Source organism: Nelumbo lutea, chromosome 2, assembly GCF_056320005.1.
Source record: "Nelumbo lutea isolate HS-2025 chromosome 2, American lotus-T2T, whole genome shotgun sequence".
NCBI lineage: Eukaryota > Viridiplantae > Streptophyta > Magnoliopsida > Proteales > Nelumbonaceae > Nelumbo > Nelumbo lutea.
In genome coordinates this window covers 34,590,699-34,609,957 of record NC_142685.1, presented here as the reverse complement: position 1 = coordinate 34,609,957, position 19,259 = coordinate 34,590,699, and the positions used below count along the sequence as shown (strand labels likewise).

Below are 19,259 nucleotides of genomic sequence, written 5' to 3'. Positions count from 1 at the left end.
CTTTATCACTTCTTTGGTTAGTGTTCAACTGTGTATAGGTACCAGAATTGGAAGTTTGGAACTCTAGAAAATTGGAAATACATTATACAAGACCAAGAATTCGAATTTGGGCTTGAGAGGCAAGTAAAATACCAACCATTTTTAGAAATTGGGAAAAAATTGTACTTATTTACTTTTTAATTATATGTTTATATATATGCATGTTTTAGGCATTAGAATGCTCAATTAGATGTCTACTTTTTAATTGATTGTTTTATATTGTTGTTAAAGTTTTTTGTTTTAGTATATATTGAATATATTTAAATTGATACAAATTGTTCTCAAACTGTATTAGAAACCACACCAAACCATAATAAAATGGTTTGGTTTGGTTTGATTTCTATGCTAATCTGAGAATTTTCGAAACCGTAATTTATTGATTTGATCTAGATATTCTCGAAACCACACCAAACAATAATATTTAATCAGATTTTGATTTTAATCATATCAGACGAGATTAAATCGGATATTAGACTTTCGGATGTCAAATCGTCCCTACACCCAGCAAATTGTTACCAACATACCATAATTACCATTAACGATATCCTCTTCACAGGACCCCTGAAAATTTGTTGAAGGTTGACCTTCAGAGACATGAATTATTAAAAGGATACTATTGATGACAACTCATCAATGGTCTGGTGTTGGACAAGGGTCATGAAAGGTTGCTGCAATCAAGTTTGACATCTGTTGAAGATTGGCATCAAATGAAAGTATTGTTTTCAAATATCAGAAAAAAAAAAATGAAAGTATTGTCTCCGGTGCCTATTGGAAGTATTTTGAAGATGCATTCGCAGATCTTTCCTTGCTCAACCATAAGGCTCAGTTGGAAAGAGTACAAATACAAGTATATAGAGTATAAATATATAAAATAATACAAAATACAAGGTTTAGTACTCCTTCCAAGTACAAATATCTACTGGGTTCTAATATTACATGTTAGAGAACATGTATATTTGATTGATAAATTTCGATTTTCAGGGTCACATACACTAAAGCCCCTTTATTTTTGAGATTTTGAAGATTGTGATTCTCATTGACCAATTTACCCATGTTTTTATTTCAGAAACATGACAAAATTAAATTTTCCTAGTATCACTGGTAAGTGATACCCTTCCCAAACGTGGGTAGGTTGAATTTCCCAAGTAGAGGGTAAATGAAAAAAAAAATTAAATGATCAAAAATGCCCCCACAAGATATATTTATCCAAATAAATTAATACCCTTCCCAAAGATGGCCTGCTTCAAAGCTTGAAACCTAAAGCAATTTCTACCCATACATTATCCCTTTGAATCGCACTACACCCCACAACACACCCCAACCATGTATAGAGATAATCTTCCAATGACAACTACGGGAGATGTTCCAAACGCACACCGAAATGTGCATGTGGGGTGAGATCTACCCCGATGTGAGCTCTACTTACTGGAATTCTGGGGACCCGGCTGCTCCAATGATTACACGGCACTGAGGGAAGGGTTATGATTCTGTAAATGCCCATTGGTTCAATCAAATTATAGATTAAGTTCTAGCTTGTAAGAAGTATGAACAGCTACAGGGCAACCATACAGGTTCATATTGCTGCCATCCATATAAGGTAAATTCATCATGGTTAGTGAGAACTAGGGGTGTCAATGGAACGGATTTGGGTTGGACAGGATTGGACAGACCAATCAGACGTTGAATTTGGACGGGCCAATATGACATATTGGATTGGACTTGATCCGTCCATAATGAATTTATATTTGATTGAGCCGATATCTGGTTCATTGATAGAAGATAAGAACATAGGTGTCAATGGACCAGGTTTGAGTTGAAACCAATCTAGATTTACAGAAATTTGAGCAAATTGAACAGCCTCTGGACCGGTCCAAAATATTCATTGGACTGGATTGGACCAGGTCCATTTGTAATGGACTCACATTGGGCTGGACCGGATTGGACCAAATCCAGTCCAATTGACACCCCTAGTGAGAACAGTAGGGTTTGTAGCTTCCTCTCTGTGTAGACACAGAGACAGCATGTCCTGAATCTCCATCACCATGATTATTTCTATGAATTGGGAGAAAAAAAAATTCAATTCAATGAACCCAATATCCTTGGTGTAAGTAGCAAACTGTAATATATTTTATCAATCTACCTAAACACAAGTTAAAAAAAATCCCTCCAACCCACAATCCACCCCTTCGAAGTATAGCCTCCATTGTCAGACCCACCTAAGGAGGGTGCCATCACGACCTCATGGAATTATCTGGACGACTATCAACCTGTTTATTAAAGCTATGTTTGGTGTGATAATAAGAGAGGAAAGTTCTCAATAAATTTTGTGAATTGAATTTCCCTCGTCTGTTTCTCTAATTTTCTATCAAACGGAACACAGCCTAAAGGGAGAAATAAGGAATAGCAAATTAAAACCGATGACCTTGAAACTATGTGATGATACCTCAATAGACCAAAACCTACACTGCATAATGTTTGTCAAGTGCTGATAGATCTCATGCAATGGTGAGGAAGAAGGGGGAGGGGGAGTAACCTTATATCTACACAACTTTTAGTTCCTTGAGCCATGTTGTGTGTAGAGGGCATGGATCTGCCTTTCCTTCAGCAAGTGCTTTCTGGGTGAGTGAACAGAAATATCCATTCCTCCACTTAAACTGTAAAAATTCAAAATGCAATGCAGTGAGAAACATAACTCTTTAATGCTAGTGACATTAAATTTACAAACTCATCTATTATACAACAGAACAAGAAGTAACCTCTTTAACAGCAGTTGGGAAGTGTGCAACAGCCCTGGAATAAGCACACAACCTTTCCACTATGGCTTCTTCAAATACCAAGCCTTTCTCTGCTGCTGCTGCAGATGCAAGTTCTCCAATGAGACTGGCAACCTGCAACCAAATACAGGAGAAGAAAATTCTAATTGTTATATTTAAATTGTGTTCTTTCATTCGCTACTTAGAGATGGCTAGTTAATGGAAACAAGCATTAGAAATGCGACTTTCAATAAATCCAGTATCGACCGAGGCACAAGCCAAAATGTTTATTTCTTCATCCCATTTTGCCAGCATAGTACTTTAGTTCTGAGCTTATGAATTTCATTTTTTTGAGCATTACTTATCATACCCTGTTACCAAGCAAACAAGCCACTGACTTCCTTTTTTTTATATAGAAAATGGTAACTTCATTCAATGATTAGAAAACAAGCCACTGATTGGTACAAGAAATATATATATATATATATATATATATATATATATATATATATATATATATATATATATCAATAACTTTATTTTTTTGTGGAATTTGAGCTAGAACTCATCATAAATAAGCAATTAAAAATCCTAAAGTAGCATGTTATTTCAAATTTTTGTTAACAATTCTTGAAACGAAACCATTTTATGCAACAGAATTATGCTAAATCATTTCATTCTAGAGGGCTTACCAGATGCACCTGAGCTACATGATGCCCAAAAGTATATTTAGATAAATACAGGCAAACTTTTTGGTCAAACGCTATATTTGGATAAACACAGAAATAAATATATGCAACAAAAAGATCACATTAATCTCAGACCTATATGCAATGATGAAATCTTTACTAAGACAGGGTTCCTAGAACTGATGGAACCTGAAATTATTAATAGAGGTCCCATCCAACTCACTAAGTGCCCCGTAACAAAAAAGGTAGAGCAATAATTAACACTTAATATGGAACCATCCTGATACAGGATGAATAGCCTACCTTGCTACAACTACAAATACTTGACGAGTGGTGAAGATAAAAACTGTTGTAAAAGAAGAAAAAAAAAAGTAACAAAGAGAACTACAGTAACCATAGGGTTTAAAGCTAGGAATTGGGGCAAAGATGGGGATAGGTCTAAGAAACGTCTTAAGAATGGTAGGGAAGGTTAGAGTTTAAATAGAAGATTCTAGAGAAAGAATAATATGCTAAAATACTGTATACATAGAATTTTCAAGAGTGAAAAGGAAAGACTTTTTTGATATCTTGAAAAATAGGATGAAATAAACAAAACAAACTGAAGGAGTGGGTAAATAGGTGAGATATAAAGGAAAGTTGGCATAGATAGAGGTTTATGTGTGGCTTGTCACTTGTGGAGTTTCTAAGTTGGATGATTTCTAGAGAGAGTATAGGTTCTTGTAGAAAGTCAACAAAAGATAAACAAAGGATGCAAGAAACTTGAGCACAGATGGAACTAAAAAAAAAAAAAATTATGTATTCTAACAGATGAAATTACAGCTCCAATCAGTATTTAAATCAAACATGTGGAATAGAAAGAAAAACCAATAAAGAAGAAGAGAAAGTGGTAGAAGAAAGAATAGTAAAAAAAGAGTTAGGGCTTAGGGAAACAATGCCAAAACAAGCTCCAAGAAAGAAAAAAATCTAATTTTAATTTCACTTGCCTCAGAGAAAAGATGAACATTGGGTGGCTGTGGCTCAGGTTACTCTTCACCATAATTATGAAATTGCCACTGCCCATGCAATTAAGAGAAAAAACAATATAACTTCTAACCTATTGATCCAATTACTTTGGAACTTTAAATCAACCCTAAAGATGACTTAACTAACAACTTACAATGGATGAACACTAAATCAAAAAGTAAAATGACCAAATTATCATTGTAAATGAAAAATTTTAAAAAAAATCAGAAAACATAGAAAATTCTTAAACCCAAACAAAAGATCCTTATGACATAATTGCAGTGAGGTAGATATAATTAGAGTATGAGGCCAGCAAACAATGAGACCATTGTGATCATGCCGTCTATTGATTTTGAATGCAAACCAATTCAGCATCCTTCCTGCTAGCTATCCAAAGTCTTGGGAGGGGTGGTCATGATATTTGGCATTTTTTGAACAATGAACCACTTTTCGACTTGAACCCTCATTTTCAGGATGTTCCTCTGTTCTAATACATATTTAATTTCATCCAGAATCAGTACCATACAAAATGATGAGTTGACCATGTACATTCAATTGAATGCAATTGAGAGTTAGATTGATTGCATGCATAAATATTCAATAACATTAGGTCATTGGCATTGTATGACAAAAAGGTTTCAGTTTTCAGATTATAGGACCATCCCTCCATGAAGATGTTTAGCGACTTTGTCAACAAATCATCCAAGAGCTGGCCCCCCAATTAGGTACCCCAGACTGATGAAAGCATACTTCTTAAGCATTGGCAGTTTGGCACTAAGAATGCACCAGGCAGTGATGATGATGTCCCAGAGATTGTGGGATGAGATAAAAGTATGAATGATACGCTAATACAATTCTTCAAGTAACGATTAGAGAATGATGTAACTTGCCTCAGAACGGTATTGGCTCTCCACAACACCTACTGTGGCTCCCGGATGCCGGGCTCCAACCAGCATGAAAGCACATATCCATATTAGTTTCTCTAACATTTGCTTCTGAAAAGCTTCCTTGTCGAGGACCTGCCAACAATATTTATCCAACTTCAATGCCAAAATTGTTCTTTGTATCTAAACATAATATATTGACACAAATGGTAAATGCAGTCCAAACAGAAATTCGAGGCTTAAAATCAAAACCCATCTCCCACCTTGCAAGAAAGGCCTCCAGCATGCAATCTTGATGCCACAGCAGATGCCCATTTCCCGTATGCCGCCGTTAATCCCTCGGGATTGGTATCCGTCTTCCCATCTACCGGAGGCTCTCCAAGCTTGGAAACGGCGAAATACGCCAAAACCTGGTCGGCATCACCTAGGCCTTTGCTCTCAAGCCATGGTTCAAGCATCCCATTCTGGAAAAAAACCAAGTCTGCTAGATTATTAGCATCCATTCTGCTTTACCAGACTAAACATGATTTCTGTAACATCAAACTAAGCAATCAAAATCCATAACAAAGAAAACCCAGATGAGACAAATGCTCTAATTAGGTACCGCTCCACCGGGATTGAGGAGTGGATTGAAGAACAGCTTCGAGGTCGTCGTTTCTGGTGCAGACCAAGATGGGTCCAGGGAAATCGAGCGGCAAAGATTCCCCTCTCTTCACAAGCACATCGGAGCCGTCCCCCATGCTTTGCAAAGCTTTTCCTACTCGCCCACCTCCGACGATGATGGCGGGGACAACAGTGGTGGTGGCCGCCATTGCCGCCGACGCCCTAACCTTGACACCACTAGACCTGACAGTGGCTCTGCTGCAGTGACGCCAGAAAGAGCTAGTAGAACAGATTGCAACTGCGTTGGCCATCCGTGCGCCGGGGCTGTGGACTCATAAACCCACCCCAACTTGCTGGATGCTGAGCTACAGGGAACATGCTTTACTATTTTTTTATCTCTTTTCTGTTCATAAGTGACGACTGACAACGACGATAGCCACCCGTTCAAAACATGATCTTTGTTCTCCTTCTCCGCTTCTCTTATCTTGTCGTCCAGCGTACGTTAGAAGGCAAAATAGTCTCTCCCCTCCACAATCGAGTTCACGTTTGCGCCCGCAACGTTCCACAGAACATCCACCGTGTTCCACAGAACCTTATCAGAAATGATAAGGTTCGACCGGTTAGAATAAGGTTCGACCAGATATATTCTCTCTTCCCACTCTCGACCACGGCCTGGAATTCACAAATGCACAATCGGGTTGTGCCGCCCGCGGCCTGGCATGGCCCAGCACGACGGCCTTGGGTCATGTCAGGCCCGGCATGACCATGTGGGCCGTGCTGGGCCTAGGATTTTAGGTCCATGGGCCGGCATGGCATGGCACGACCCAACCCATAGCCCGGTCCAACATGGCCCATGGCACAGCCCATATATATATATATATATATATATATATATATATATATATATATATATATATATATATATATATATATATATATATATATATATTTTACTAATTTACTAATTTATTTAACTATTGCATATATAAGCAATTTTATATACAAAATTCAAATAAAATTAAAATTTTAAGTTTTTTTATTAATTTTTTTAAATAAATAGTTTTGGCCCAATACACGGTTCAACTCGGCCCACGGGCCAGTTTACCGTCGGCCGTACTGGGCCGACCCCCAAAATTTTCACCAGGGAGAGTGGCACGGCCCACTTTACACCTCTATTTGCGCCCCACAACGTCCCACAACACATCCCTCTTGTGTATTGGCAACATCTCTCGATGATGACATCATCAAGACTAGTTGTGGGACATCCCCTTGTGGGGTGCAGATTTGAACTCTACGCCCAGGTTGTTCAAGCGTTGGTTCTACCCTATCGAACAATTATTGAATAATATAATATATAAAAGTATCCTAATTTTTTATGATCTTTATTTTATTTTATTTTATTTTTTCAGTAATGGGCTATATAGAGCATGTACCTCAACCCCCAAACCCAATACCTCCCAACCTCGGTTAAGGTGGTATTTCGTATTTGTTTCATACAATGTTCAAATTATTAGAAACATCAAATGTATGGAAAAGACAATTTTAAGAAATGTATTGAGATACGTATATGTATCGAGAAAAATTAAGATAAATATATATACACATGGAAATACTATAAATGCTTCAATAAATCATAAAAATACATCAATAATATTAAGGGTCGGGAACTGGAATCAGAATGGATTATTCCGATTCCAGGCGTTTGGTTGGGCGGAATTGGAATTTGATTCCCATTCTAAGTGGAATGGCAATCTCCCATTTGAGGGAATGATCATTCCCAACCCACCCCCTCAAATCATTTTCACTACCTGTTTCCAACTTTTATACCCCTCTCACTCATCTTTCGTCTCTCTCTCCTTACGGTTGAAGAAGAATGGATTTGGACTGAAGCTCCGGCGACGGCAAGGTAAGTCATTGTAGATTTTGCTCTCTCCCCTCTCATATTCTCCTTCTCTCTCACTCTTTTTCATTCCTTCCCTATCTTTCTATTGCATATCAGACCATGATGATTTCTTTTTGTTATTAGAATTTACACTCTCTCTCTCACACGGCTCGACTCGATTTACAGGGATGAAGACAATACAGAATAAGCCGTAGTAGAATATTGCAGACCAGATTAGAACACAATGATTGCTTGAAATGCTGTGAGAAGAAATTCCTTTTATTCTGCTGTTTGCCTCTGCTGGCTTATGGGCCTTATTTTGTAGTGCTGTGTCTTGGGCTGTTTTTTGTTTAGAATTCTTCTATTGGAGTTCTCTGCATTTCTGGTCTTAATCTCTAATAATTTTCTTCTGTTCTCATTAAATGGCAATAACAACAATTTGGCAACCACATACACTGACCATAGTGCACACTAGCAATTTAAAATGTGGAATGAATGGGACCAATTAGTCCACTTATAAGTATTCTTTTATCAAATGGCACTTTAATAGTTTGATGACTGATCTATTACATTCTTATTGATGATTATGGAGGATCTCCTAATTGCATCCCATTGGATGATGCATATAAACCATGGTCTTGATTTCCTTGGATACAAATAATTTCCTGCAATGCCCCCTCCCCCATGCTTTCTTTCTTGAAGGTGGGAAAATATCTCTTACATTATCTCCTAGTTATACATTTTTTCCTAACGGGCCATTTGATAACAACTGAAGTTGTTGAGCTGAAAGATATATTGCTTTGTCTTTTAGTTGATAAAATAATTAAACAATGAAAATTTTAAGGGTATAATGATCTACCCAACTTCAACTTCAACCATTAAGGAGCTCACAACCTCCTAAAAATCTTATTTGCTAAAAAAGCAATAAACTTTTTAGTTCACCCACTTCAGCTGTTATCAAATGGCCCCCAAATATCAGAATTATCAGCATTCTTAATTTATTGGGAGAAATCAATTTTCTTATAGCTGAATTAGTGTTTTTAAGGAGATGATAATAATTTTGGTTGAAGTTATATCTAGTAGATATGAAAAGTTTGATTATTTTGAAGTCTTGAGAAGGGGTGCTTGGCACTTCTAATTTGTATCCATATTGTTTAACACAGTTTAGTAAAGTTTCAACTTGGTACTTTCCAGTAAAAAAAGAATGTTTAATTATTTTGGTGAAATAATTTAATGTCATTTATTTAAAGGTGTCAGTTATCTTAATTGTTAAAGTCTTTTTTTTTTTTCCTCTTTGGGGGGAGGGGGAGGAGGAGGGGTGTTACTTTTACAATGAAATCCTGCCTCCTATGCAGTTTTAAAACCTATTGTTTCTAAGGTACTTATCCATAAATCCAATTTTGCATTTAATCCCCCTCTAGTTTTGTCAATCAATACTGTGCCATCTTCTACCCAAATAAAAATAAATTAATTAATTAATAAATAATAAAACAGAATAAAATAATACTGTGTCATCAGTAAACAACACACACCAAACACCATAAATGTGTTTATCAATTTTTCTTGCCTAGCTGTGGATTATAATTATGTGTTCCATACAAATTTCTGATTTTTTAACAGGCACTGATATAATTTCATTAAGAAACAAAAAGGGCCTTGATAACATATGAAGGGGGAAAAGAGAAGGCCCCTGGTAGGGTTCTGTGATGGCATGAAATAGCTGCTACCCTTCTATCCTGCATCCTGCCCCATTTCTACAATACTTTCACTCACTGTACCTTTACAAGCAGAACTTGGCATCGCTATTTTAAGGCTTTTAAGGCCCAATAGTTTGTTCCAGAATCCAGATTCAGTGGAGTCATTGGGTTGCTAGAATCTGAAGGGATTGAATAAGAAAGGGAATGTGCTTTGGAACTTAATTCAGTATGGCTACAGAGGAATACTTGTATCTTTGAGCAGAAAAAGAACCCTGTAAAAGCTGTTATCAATCTCAGTGTTGAGATTACACAATCATGTCTAACAAATCACAGTCTATGCAGCGATGTTCATAAGAATGATTTTCTGACTTTGTATTACTTTTTGAACTTTCAGTTTTCTGACCAGTTGTTCCTTGCACAATTTTTTGACGAGGGATGTTCATAACCTAAATGCATCTCTAGTTTGGATTTCTGCATGTTGATGTGGTGATGTTGCAATTGTAATAATATGAATTATCTGTTCTATAAATTCATAATTCATGAGGCAAAAAGATGATTTAGTTTAACAATCCTGAAATAAAGAAGTTTGAAATGTCCACGATAGTTTAATGTAAGCAGAAAATGGATGTATACCAAGGTTCAAAGTATTGGAAATGCTATGCGTATCGAAAAGGCAAATTTAAAAGACATATCGGGATACGCCTTGGATATGCATAGATACGGACGAAAAATTAAGTTACGCGTGGAAACACATGGAAATGCTATAAATACTCTAATAAATCATAAGTAAACATCAGTATCACTAAATATAAGACATAAATGAGCGATTTATGCATAAAAATAACACATTTTAGTGGATTTTATGAAAAAACATTATAATCAATAAACGAGAAGTTGGGAATAGAAACATACTATCTAATTATGAACATAATAGATCAAGTAATTATTTTGCATGTTTTATTCTAATTTTCTAAAAACTAAATAGTTATTTATTTTTATTCAAATAATTATTTTGCATGTTTTATTCTAAAAATTAAATTAAAATTAAGAAAAGTACATATATAATGAAAAATTGAATAAATTTATGGACATAATAGATGAAATAATTAATTTTCATATTTTATTCTAAAAATGAAAAAATAAATAAATATCAATGTTTTAAAACACATAGTTATTCCACTACCTAGATGTGTGAAGCATGGTTCAGAATGCAAGAGGCGTAAGCTTCCTTAAGAGGAGGAAGGAGGAAGGGGGGATTTCATTTTTTTTTCTTTATCTTTAATAAAAAGCTTTTATATTAAGAAAAATAAAAATGCATAATAGTTGTTAAAAGGGGGGTTTCGCTCGCTCGTCGAAGTGGTGCAAGACCCCCCTAACTCAAAAAAAATAAATTAGGCTACATTGAAAAGGGGGACAGCAGGGCGAAGCCCCCCAACCGAAGGGTTAGGGGGCAAACCACTTTCTTTCCCCTTATCTTTTCTAATATTGGCTAAAAATGTAAAAGAAATTTGAAAAAACACATTTATTTTCACTCATTTTTTCACAACCTTGAAAAACTTGTTAAATCTTGCAAATTTATAGATGTTTTGGCAACTTTTTACAAGATTTGAGTCTTTAAAAAGGTTAAAAAGCTTTTTGAAGGGTTTGAGAAAGAAAGAGGGCTTCTGAATTGGGTATAGAAGCCCTCTTTCAGAGGTTGTTTTATTTGCGTTTCTGCCATAGTAAAATTGTATTGCATCGGTTGATACGCTACCGTATCAATAGTGTATCAGCCAATACAGTGCCAAAACGCACTGATACTCAATTATACGGGCACGATATGGGCATGATATGGCCTCGATACGACACATTCAATTTGGTACCATGTACCATGCTGAAAACTTGCTAGAATGATACGTATCGGCTTGTATCGGCCGATACGTGATGAAATTTTGAACCTTGATGTATACTAAAAGTTTTTCTTTCAACTCAACTCAGTGGAGCCTTATCACAATAATATTGATTGGCAAAATTTCCTTGTTTGATATTTTCCTCAAACATTTCAATACTAATAAGCTATATCTACTGTAAATCAGGAAAGTACTGCATTGACATGTGTTAGAGTTTCACCTCAAAGATGTGCACTTTAAAACCATTAATGAAATAGCATACAAGAGATCCATAATTCTAAACTGACAGAAGGTTTACATTGCTGGGTTAAATTCAACATGGTTGTTTGTATCCAAAGTTTATTCAATTTGATGCATAATTGTTAATTGATAGATACGTGTTGGGTTGGGTACTTGATTGTTATTCTCTATGTAGAAAGTAGAAACTCGTTTGTTCCTTGGCCTGGTGTAGAGGGATTCTTGTTAGGATCAGTGCCTTCAAGTGCCTCTACATGTATAACAATCTTAGGTAGCCTGCCTATGCATGTTTTAATACAATGCAATGAGCATGGTAGTGCTGGGCAAGGTGGTCAAAACTTCAGTTGCAGACAAATTGTTGGTGTGTTTCCTTATTTTTCTTCAAAATTTGTCGTTATTTCATTGGTTTACACTTTTCTTTTAAGAGAGAAGCAGTGAAAACACTTTAATTATAAATTTATGTATGAATATGCAATGTGTTTATGCTTGGTCATCAAATGCATTGAACTGAGGATGATTTGTATCATTGATCATGTTTCATTTTTAGGTGTGTGCCCACCTAGACCATTCACAATTTCCCAGGGCTTATTGACCCGAGACTATTTTTACCAGACTTCAGATAAGAAGAGATACTTGAAGCCGTTGTTATGAAATATAGAAAATTGGATGCTTAGATACCGAACTTATTGTTGCCCCTATCTAAGGTAGATTAATTGTTTAAAACATGTTATGGAGGATTGATTTGTTTTGGTCTGGATGTTGTATTTTGGAGAAATGGGAAACCAATCTAGCAAAAAGTTTTACGGTGGAATCATTGGATTATAGCCTCCACTAAAGTGTCAAACATTCAGGAAAATAAATTGGAGGTGAGACATTATCATACTCCAAAAAATTTTTAAAACGTGGAGGCATGATGTGAGGGGTTCCACTACATGATTTTTTGTGATTTTTCTTTTCGTTTTTAATGGAAAATGATTTTTTAAGTTTTTAGTTTGTTTATGTGTTTTTTTTTCTTTTTTTCATACTAGCAATTAAGCACATGCATTTGCACATGAGAAATTATTTTCACATTAATTATTTGAATTTTAGATATATCATAATTAAGATAAAAATTGAAAATTAACAAAAGTAACAATATGGTTAAAAATAAACTCAAATGCTTATAATAAATGCACACATGCATTGCATGTGGAAATTTTAAATTATAATAACAATTATTATTAGTATTATTACTATTATTACTATTATTATTATTATTAAATTTTGTATTCATTAATTTTTTCCATAAATAAAAATAAATTTTATTTTAGCAATTATTTTATTTATTATGATGAATATATAACATTATAAATGTTCTCAAGTGTGATAGAATTTTGTGTTTTATCTTTTTTAAATATTTATTATTCAATTATGACATCATGAATTTCTTTGAAAAGATGGATCATTGAACCACCATCTAGATAAGAAAATAGTTTTACTTTTGGTTTTGTTTTAAATTATATATTATCTACATTATATAAATAATTTTTACTTATTATACCTAATTTTTGTTTGACATAATTAATATAAAATTTTTTATATATTCTTTTGATTACTTGTACTTTTTATTTTTTAAATATTTATTATTTAACTATCATATCATCAGTTAATCCATTTGACCTAAACCACTAATCCACAACCCAAAAAGGAAAATAATTTGATTTCTATGTTTACACTAAATTTTATATTATATTTCCATCATTGATATTGAATGTATAATATTAAAGATGTACACAATATTTATTTATATGAATTTAATGATGAGAAAAAATTGAATGCATGGAACTATTAGTTTACTGTGTATGGATTTAATTAATAGGCTTTAATGATGAGAAGAAATAAAGATGCCTTAAATATATGATTCAATGAAGGTGAATGCAAATTAATACCTTAAGTGTTGGATTTAATGAGAGGAAATTGAATGCATAAAAATATCTTACAATTGTCTCTTTTCAACTCATTTAATATCAATAATTGATTACCCTTTTGCCCTCAATTTTTATTAATAAATTTAAATATGAAGGGCAAATTTTGTCCTTAAAAAATTCCAGAAATATTAGTGAGACTATTCAGGCATTTTAAAGAAGTAAAGATTTTCTCCATATATGCACTTGGTAGCAAGTTGCCAATGTGTATATATGTTGAAAATATATAATTAGTGGATGTTTTTGAGGTTATTTTAACAGGGGCAGAATTAGAAACTTTGGTTGATTCCAATTCCATCTTATAGTTGAACCCAATAGCAGGAAGACTAAACCAAACAGATGCCAGGAATATGCGATTCTCATTCTTGGCATTAAATTAATAAAAACTTAATGAGGTATATATATATATATATATATATATATATATATATATATATATATATATATATATTAAATTAATATATTTTAATGGTTTTATAAAGAATACATTGTAGTTAATTATAATTTCATTAAAACACCTATTCTTAACTATAATTTATAAATTATAATTATTAAATGTTAAGGGATGGAAAAAACCCAACTCTCCTATCCAACCATAAAACATGCATTGGCACAACTTCAATATATTCAAAAAATAGTTATTAAAGAAGAAATTTCAATTGCTTTGTGGATATGGTAGATCATCCATAGAATTATAATATATTCAATCATTGTGATCAAATGATAAAATATAATTAGTTATTATTTATTTGTTAATTCTAAAAATATAAAAAATCAAAAATATATTAAAGAAGAAATTTCAATTGCTCTATGGATATGATAGATAAATCCATAGATTTAAAACATATTAAGTCTTTATAGGTAGAAAAATCACATTTTCAAAACTTTTGTTAATTTATATTTTCCCCAAATATCTTCATGAAATTTCCATAGATCTACTCATAACATGAAAAAATTGTGATTTTGAAGGTAAGAAATGTAGCTCAACATGGATTTAAACAATTAACAAAAAAAGAAATCATAGGATATTATAAAAAATTGAAAGAACTTACCTATTTTTGTCATTTTTCAAAATTTGAAAAATATTCAAAAAAATTAATGACTCACACTTGTTTCTTGCAAATTTTTGCATATCTAGCACTCTAAGAATGAGGTTTGGAGTTTTAGAATCATTGGGGGTGAAAAAAAGACTTATTTTAAGGGGAAAGAAGCTTGCTTTTTCCCTTTATTTTTTCCAATTTTTTATCGTATCTTTTTCATAGCGTATCGATCAATACACCCCCGATACGCCTCAATACACCTGCAATACGGCCCAATATGGATCCAATAGGGTGAAAAAAGATGATACAGTCGATTTTCCACCATATCTCATATTAGACTTTTAAGGATACTATGCGATACACCTCGTATCAGGCATATTTAACAAAATTTAAAACCTTGGCTCCATGTCTACACTGCAATCAGCTATATACAAATTAGTTAATTGCTAAATGGGTAAAAAGGAAAATTTCATGTCTAAAGGGTAAATTTATACCATGCAATTAACTAGAGACTTTAACGCAGCAAAATAAATAGTGTGACTCAAATGATGAACTGCACTATAGCGGAAATGATTAGATGTACATTGTCTTGCAAAATTATCAAAAATGTTTTTGAGGGAAAGCAATGTGTATTGCATGTTATTTAATTAATTTATCTTCATTGTTCCTCTTGAGTGAAGATGTGTTTGGCATGGTGTATAAAAATATATATATATATATATATATATATATATATATATATATATATATATATATATATTGTTTCTTATAAATACTTGAGAGTACTTGGATATGTAAAGTATGTAAAGTAGTTGTGCATATTTTAAAATAAACAATCTAAGTTTGGTGATTTGAATAAACCATTTAACATAAAATCTTAAGTTATTAAGTAAGGTCTATAAACAGGATGATGTGGGAATAGGTTAGAGCAAACAATGCAAGCCCCAATAAATCCGTAGTTCAGGTCCCCTTTAAAGTTGCATTTGACATTCTTTATTTTAAGGACTTATCTCCTTTTTGCAATTAAAATGCCCCTATTAACATTGAGTTTTTAACAACAAAAGGTAGATAAGTCCTTAAAATAAAGAATGTCAAATGCAATCTAAGAGAGCTCAGCTTTATATGTTGCTATTTTGATTTAGCTACCATGTAGAAATTATTGGAAGAATCCTGAACTTCTGATGTAACCCACACTCTGCCTACAACACACTATAGCCACACAGAGGCATGTTTAGAGAGTTGCCTCAATGGTTGTAGGGAGGGTGCAAGTCAATATCAAACTTGAAGTTTAAACAGCACCAATGAACTACACCTAATCAAATTTTAGCAAATACTCAACCCAAGCCTACCCAAGTTGCAACCAACCTATGGGATGACTACGGGCATGTTTGGAGTTGTGGTGTTGTGCTTTTATTTTGACTCCATGTAAGTGTTAGATGGGCAATTTATACTTATCATTGTACATATATATATTTGGTTGAAGAATTCAACTACAATACATTTACTAATATTGGTTGTACGTTAAATTCATATCTCAATTAATCATGTTGAAGTTAAAGTTTGTTTACTTTTCATTAGTTAGTCCATGCTTCATAAGAAACACATTTTTAATATTTCCTCCAATAGGGAGCATTTCTACTATGGTTATCTTATGTGGTATTTGGTAGTGATTATGTGTTTAAAACCTACAAAAAATAATTGTGTATTATATCATGTGCCAAAATACCTCCAACTCACATTTGCTAAAATAGTGTGGTAGCATTGCATTGAAACAACAAAATCAAAGCCTTTGATTTATTGATGTGGCCCTGACTTGAATTAAATGAATTGATATCTTGGTGGGGCCACAACTATAAATTAAAGGACTTGATTCTATGTTTTAACCCTAAGCTATAATGATGTCCTAGCAAAAGTGAGCTCAAGTACCTCATTTTTTTCAATTTTCAGTGCAATAAATCAAGTTCAAACATTAAGACCTAACTTATCATAGTACAAAACACCTATGTGGTCACTAAATACTTGAAATTATGATAAACCATTATATAATTTGTTTTACATGACAACATCCCACTTTCTCCATTTTTGGGTATCATGGTTTAAAACTATAGTAATAAGACATTATAGTAGCAAACACCAAATATTGCTTATAGGATTTTTGTGTGAGCTCTACTTCCCAAAGCCTAAGGCCACATTGTAAAAGCCTTCCCATACAAGTTCGAATTTGTTGTGGCCTCCACACTGTGCTTTTCATAATGGATCCAATGAAAATCAAACATGTTTTCACTCAAATGTATGACAACTTCACTTATGCTTTCAACCAAGCATGTAGCATTAAATCCTCTATTAAATTTAATATAAGGGTTTTTTTAAGGAATTCAAATACCCCTTCTCCCACTATTATGAAATAGTTTTTTTTTTCTTGTTTTGTTTTTGCCACTTTATTTGAACTGCCATTGTAAGACTCCTTATAGACAAGTTTTGAGTCAATAGAAATAAGATCCACTCTCCATGTAATGCACTGCAAAACCGTCGCCTGCCGGCGGTCATTCGTCTGTCGTGTAAGTGGGTGCCGCCTTAGATACGACTGTTGGCTTAGGTAGGAAAAACTGCCGCCTTTTCCCCTTGGTCCGATGCGGTTCAAAGTTCTCTAAGGCGGCAGTTTTTCCGGATCGCCGGCTTCGCCTGATTAAGTTGGTGGTCTAGACCGCCGCCTTAGGTCCTGTGTGACTACTTCCCATCTTGTTCATAGCTAAGCTGGCAGATATGGACCGCCAGCATAGACCTTTAAAAAAAAATTATATGCCTACTTAATTTCAACATTTTTGTTACTTGCCTTTTTCCAATGATTTAGCATCTTAATGTACCCACGAAATCCTATAATTGATACATGAAAACTTTGATAAATAAAAACTGTAATTTAAAGATTAATTACATTAAAAATCCAAAAACAAATTATTCAAATACAACATTCAATTGACATATTAACACTACAAGAACCTCAAAAACTTCCAAATTTTCCAACATCTAATTGACATATTAACTATACAAGCCACTGGTATGATAGTTGTCTTCCTTTTGAATGTTTAACTTTGTAATATTTCTTGAATTCTTTCACCGTTTCCTACGAGTCAAGCATTAGAGTGTTAGCAACAATTTTCATTCAATAGATGTATTAAAATAATAATTTCTTTCATTACAAATCAAACAAATACCTTGATGCCTCCAACTAATCACACACTTAACCACATTAACTATGCATTGGAAATTGATAGCTCCACGTATAACCAGACCTGGAGTCCTGGACCTTATCAAATGTATGATTTACAACTCTTATGAGGTTCACAGACCTAGAATTCTAGACTCCGATCCAAATGCCAAAATAAATTAGGTATGTAGAGATTGGGAACATCCTATTGCAAAACATTGAAACATAAACTTCATTATATGCATACAATTATGATCTGATCCCTCATAAGCTTCAAGGTGGTGTCAGAATTTGGACTTCCGTATTCTCTCCTCCATATATTGTACCTTCCCTTGACTGTAGTCTTGAGCTGTTTGGATTGTTCAATTGCTACTGCTTGCATTTGCTTTGCAGACTCTTTGTTCTGGTGGATGAGCTCTGCAATTTGAAGTTCCCTCCTTGCCCGTAGCAGTTTCTGCAAAACTTAAAAACATGGCCACCCTGAATCCATTGTCCTAAAGATATTTAGAATTTGTGATTAGAAGAATTTGACAGTTCACCTGTCGCTGGAGCTTTATTGGGTTCATTATGATGGTTGGTTGATACTGCATACCTCCATCCTTGAATTGATGTTCATCAGTAGAAAGCTCACTTCTATCATCCATTTCACTCATCACATGTTGAAATGAATCTTCTCTTGCCTGAAGAAAGCAGTAAGATGCAAACAAATAGCAGTGTTATTAATACAGAAGGAAAAGGTAGTCAAATCAAAATTTTAGACATATATTCTGGACATTACAACCTATCATATTTTAATTGGTATGACCTATTTAAGGTATACAAGGATGACATGACTATTCCAAAGAGTCCATAGAAAGGAGACCGGTGAATTTGTCAAGCATTCACTTCTGTACTGGAGCTTCCCAACGTAACATTATCTTTCCAGAGTTCTCATTTTTCAATTCTAAGAAATGCCTATGACAAAAAGCTTATTTTGGACATTTGGAAACTAGCAAAAGCTTCCTGGTTGAAAGTTGCCCCATGAATAGCAGAATTCAACAAGTACATGTGAGGCCACCTTATAATTGAGCTAGTAGGTGGGCTTTTCTTTTATTCTTTTTACCGTAAGTCCAAATATCTATGCATGTTTACTTGGCCTTACCTGTTCTAGAAACTCATAAAATTTGGCATTATTTTGGGGTGGTACTGATATTTTAAAATTTTAATTATAGCAATGCCTTTATCTTTTATTCTAGGTTGTTGTTCATGTTTCCAAGACTAGGGTCACTTATACCAATTCTATTAAAACTGAACTAACCCAAACAAATGGCAGTTCAAGATCTTATAACTAATGCACCTGAACTGATCAATGGTGTCTGTGATATCATAAATGAAT

The 19,259-nt window shown here is 33.9% G+C and overlaps 1 protein-coding gene across 1 annotated transcript; it reads right to left on the bottom strand.

Moving 5' to 3' along the window:
- Positions 1-2,350: 2,350 nt before the first annotated feature.
- On the bottom strand, positions 2,351-6,536 carry LOC148869782 (nuclear protein). The gene is made up of 5 exons (XM_088967182.1): positions 5,972-6,536; positions 5,631-5,848; positions 5,374-5,502; positions 2,796-2,927; positions 2,351-2,693 (listed from the first exon to the last, which is right to left on the bottom strand). Exons 1-5 carry the CDS (start codon positions 6,279-6,281, stop codon positions 2,580-2,582), a joined length of 903 nt encoding a protein of 300 aa, XP_088823308.1. The 5' UTR covers positions 6,282-6,536; the 3' UTR covers positions 2,351-2,579.
- Positions 6,537-19,259: the final 12,723 nt, after the last annotated feature.

What these genes read in the sequence shown, in the direction of transcription:
- LOC148869782 (XM_088967182.1), bottom strand. Translation starts at nt 6,281, where the DNA reads ATGGCCAACGCAGTTGCAATCTGTTCTACTAGCTCTTTCTGGCGTCAC. An exon ending in TCCTCAATCCCGGTGGAGCG is followed by an intron (nt 5,849 to 5,971) that starts GTACCTAATTAG and finishes ATAATCTAGCAG; the next exon opens with ACTTGGTTTTTTTCCAGAAT. An exon ending in AGAGCCAATACCGTTCTGAG is followed by an intron (nt 2,928 to 5,373) that starts GCAAGTTACATC and finishes ATTTGGTTGCAG; the next exon opens with GTTGCCAGTCTCATTGGAGA.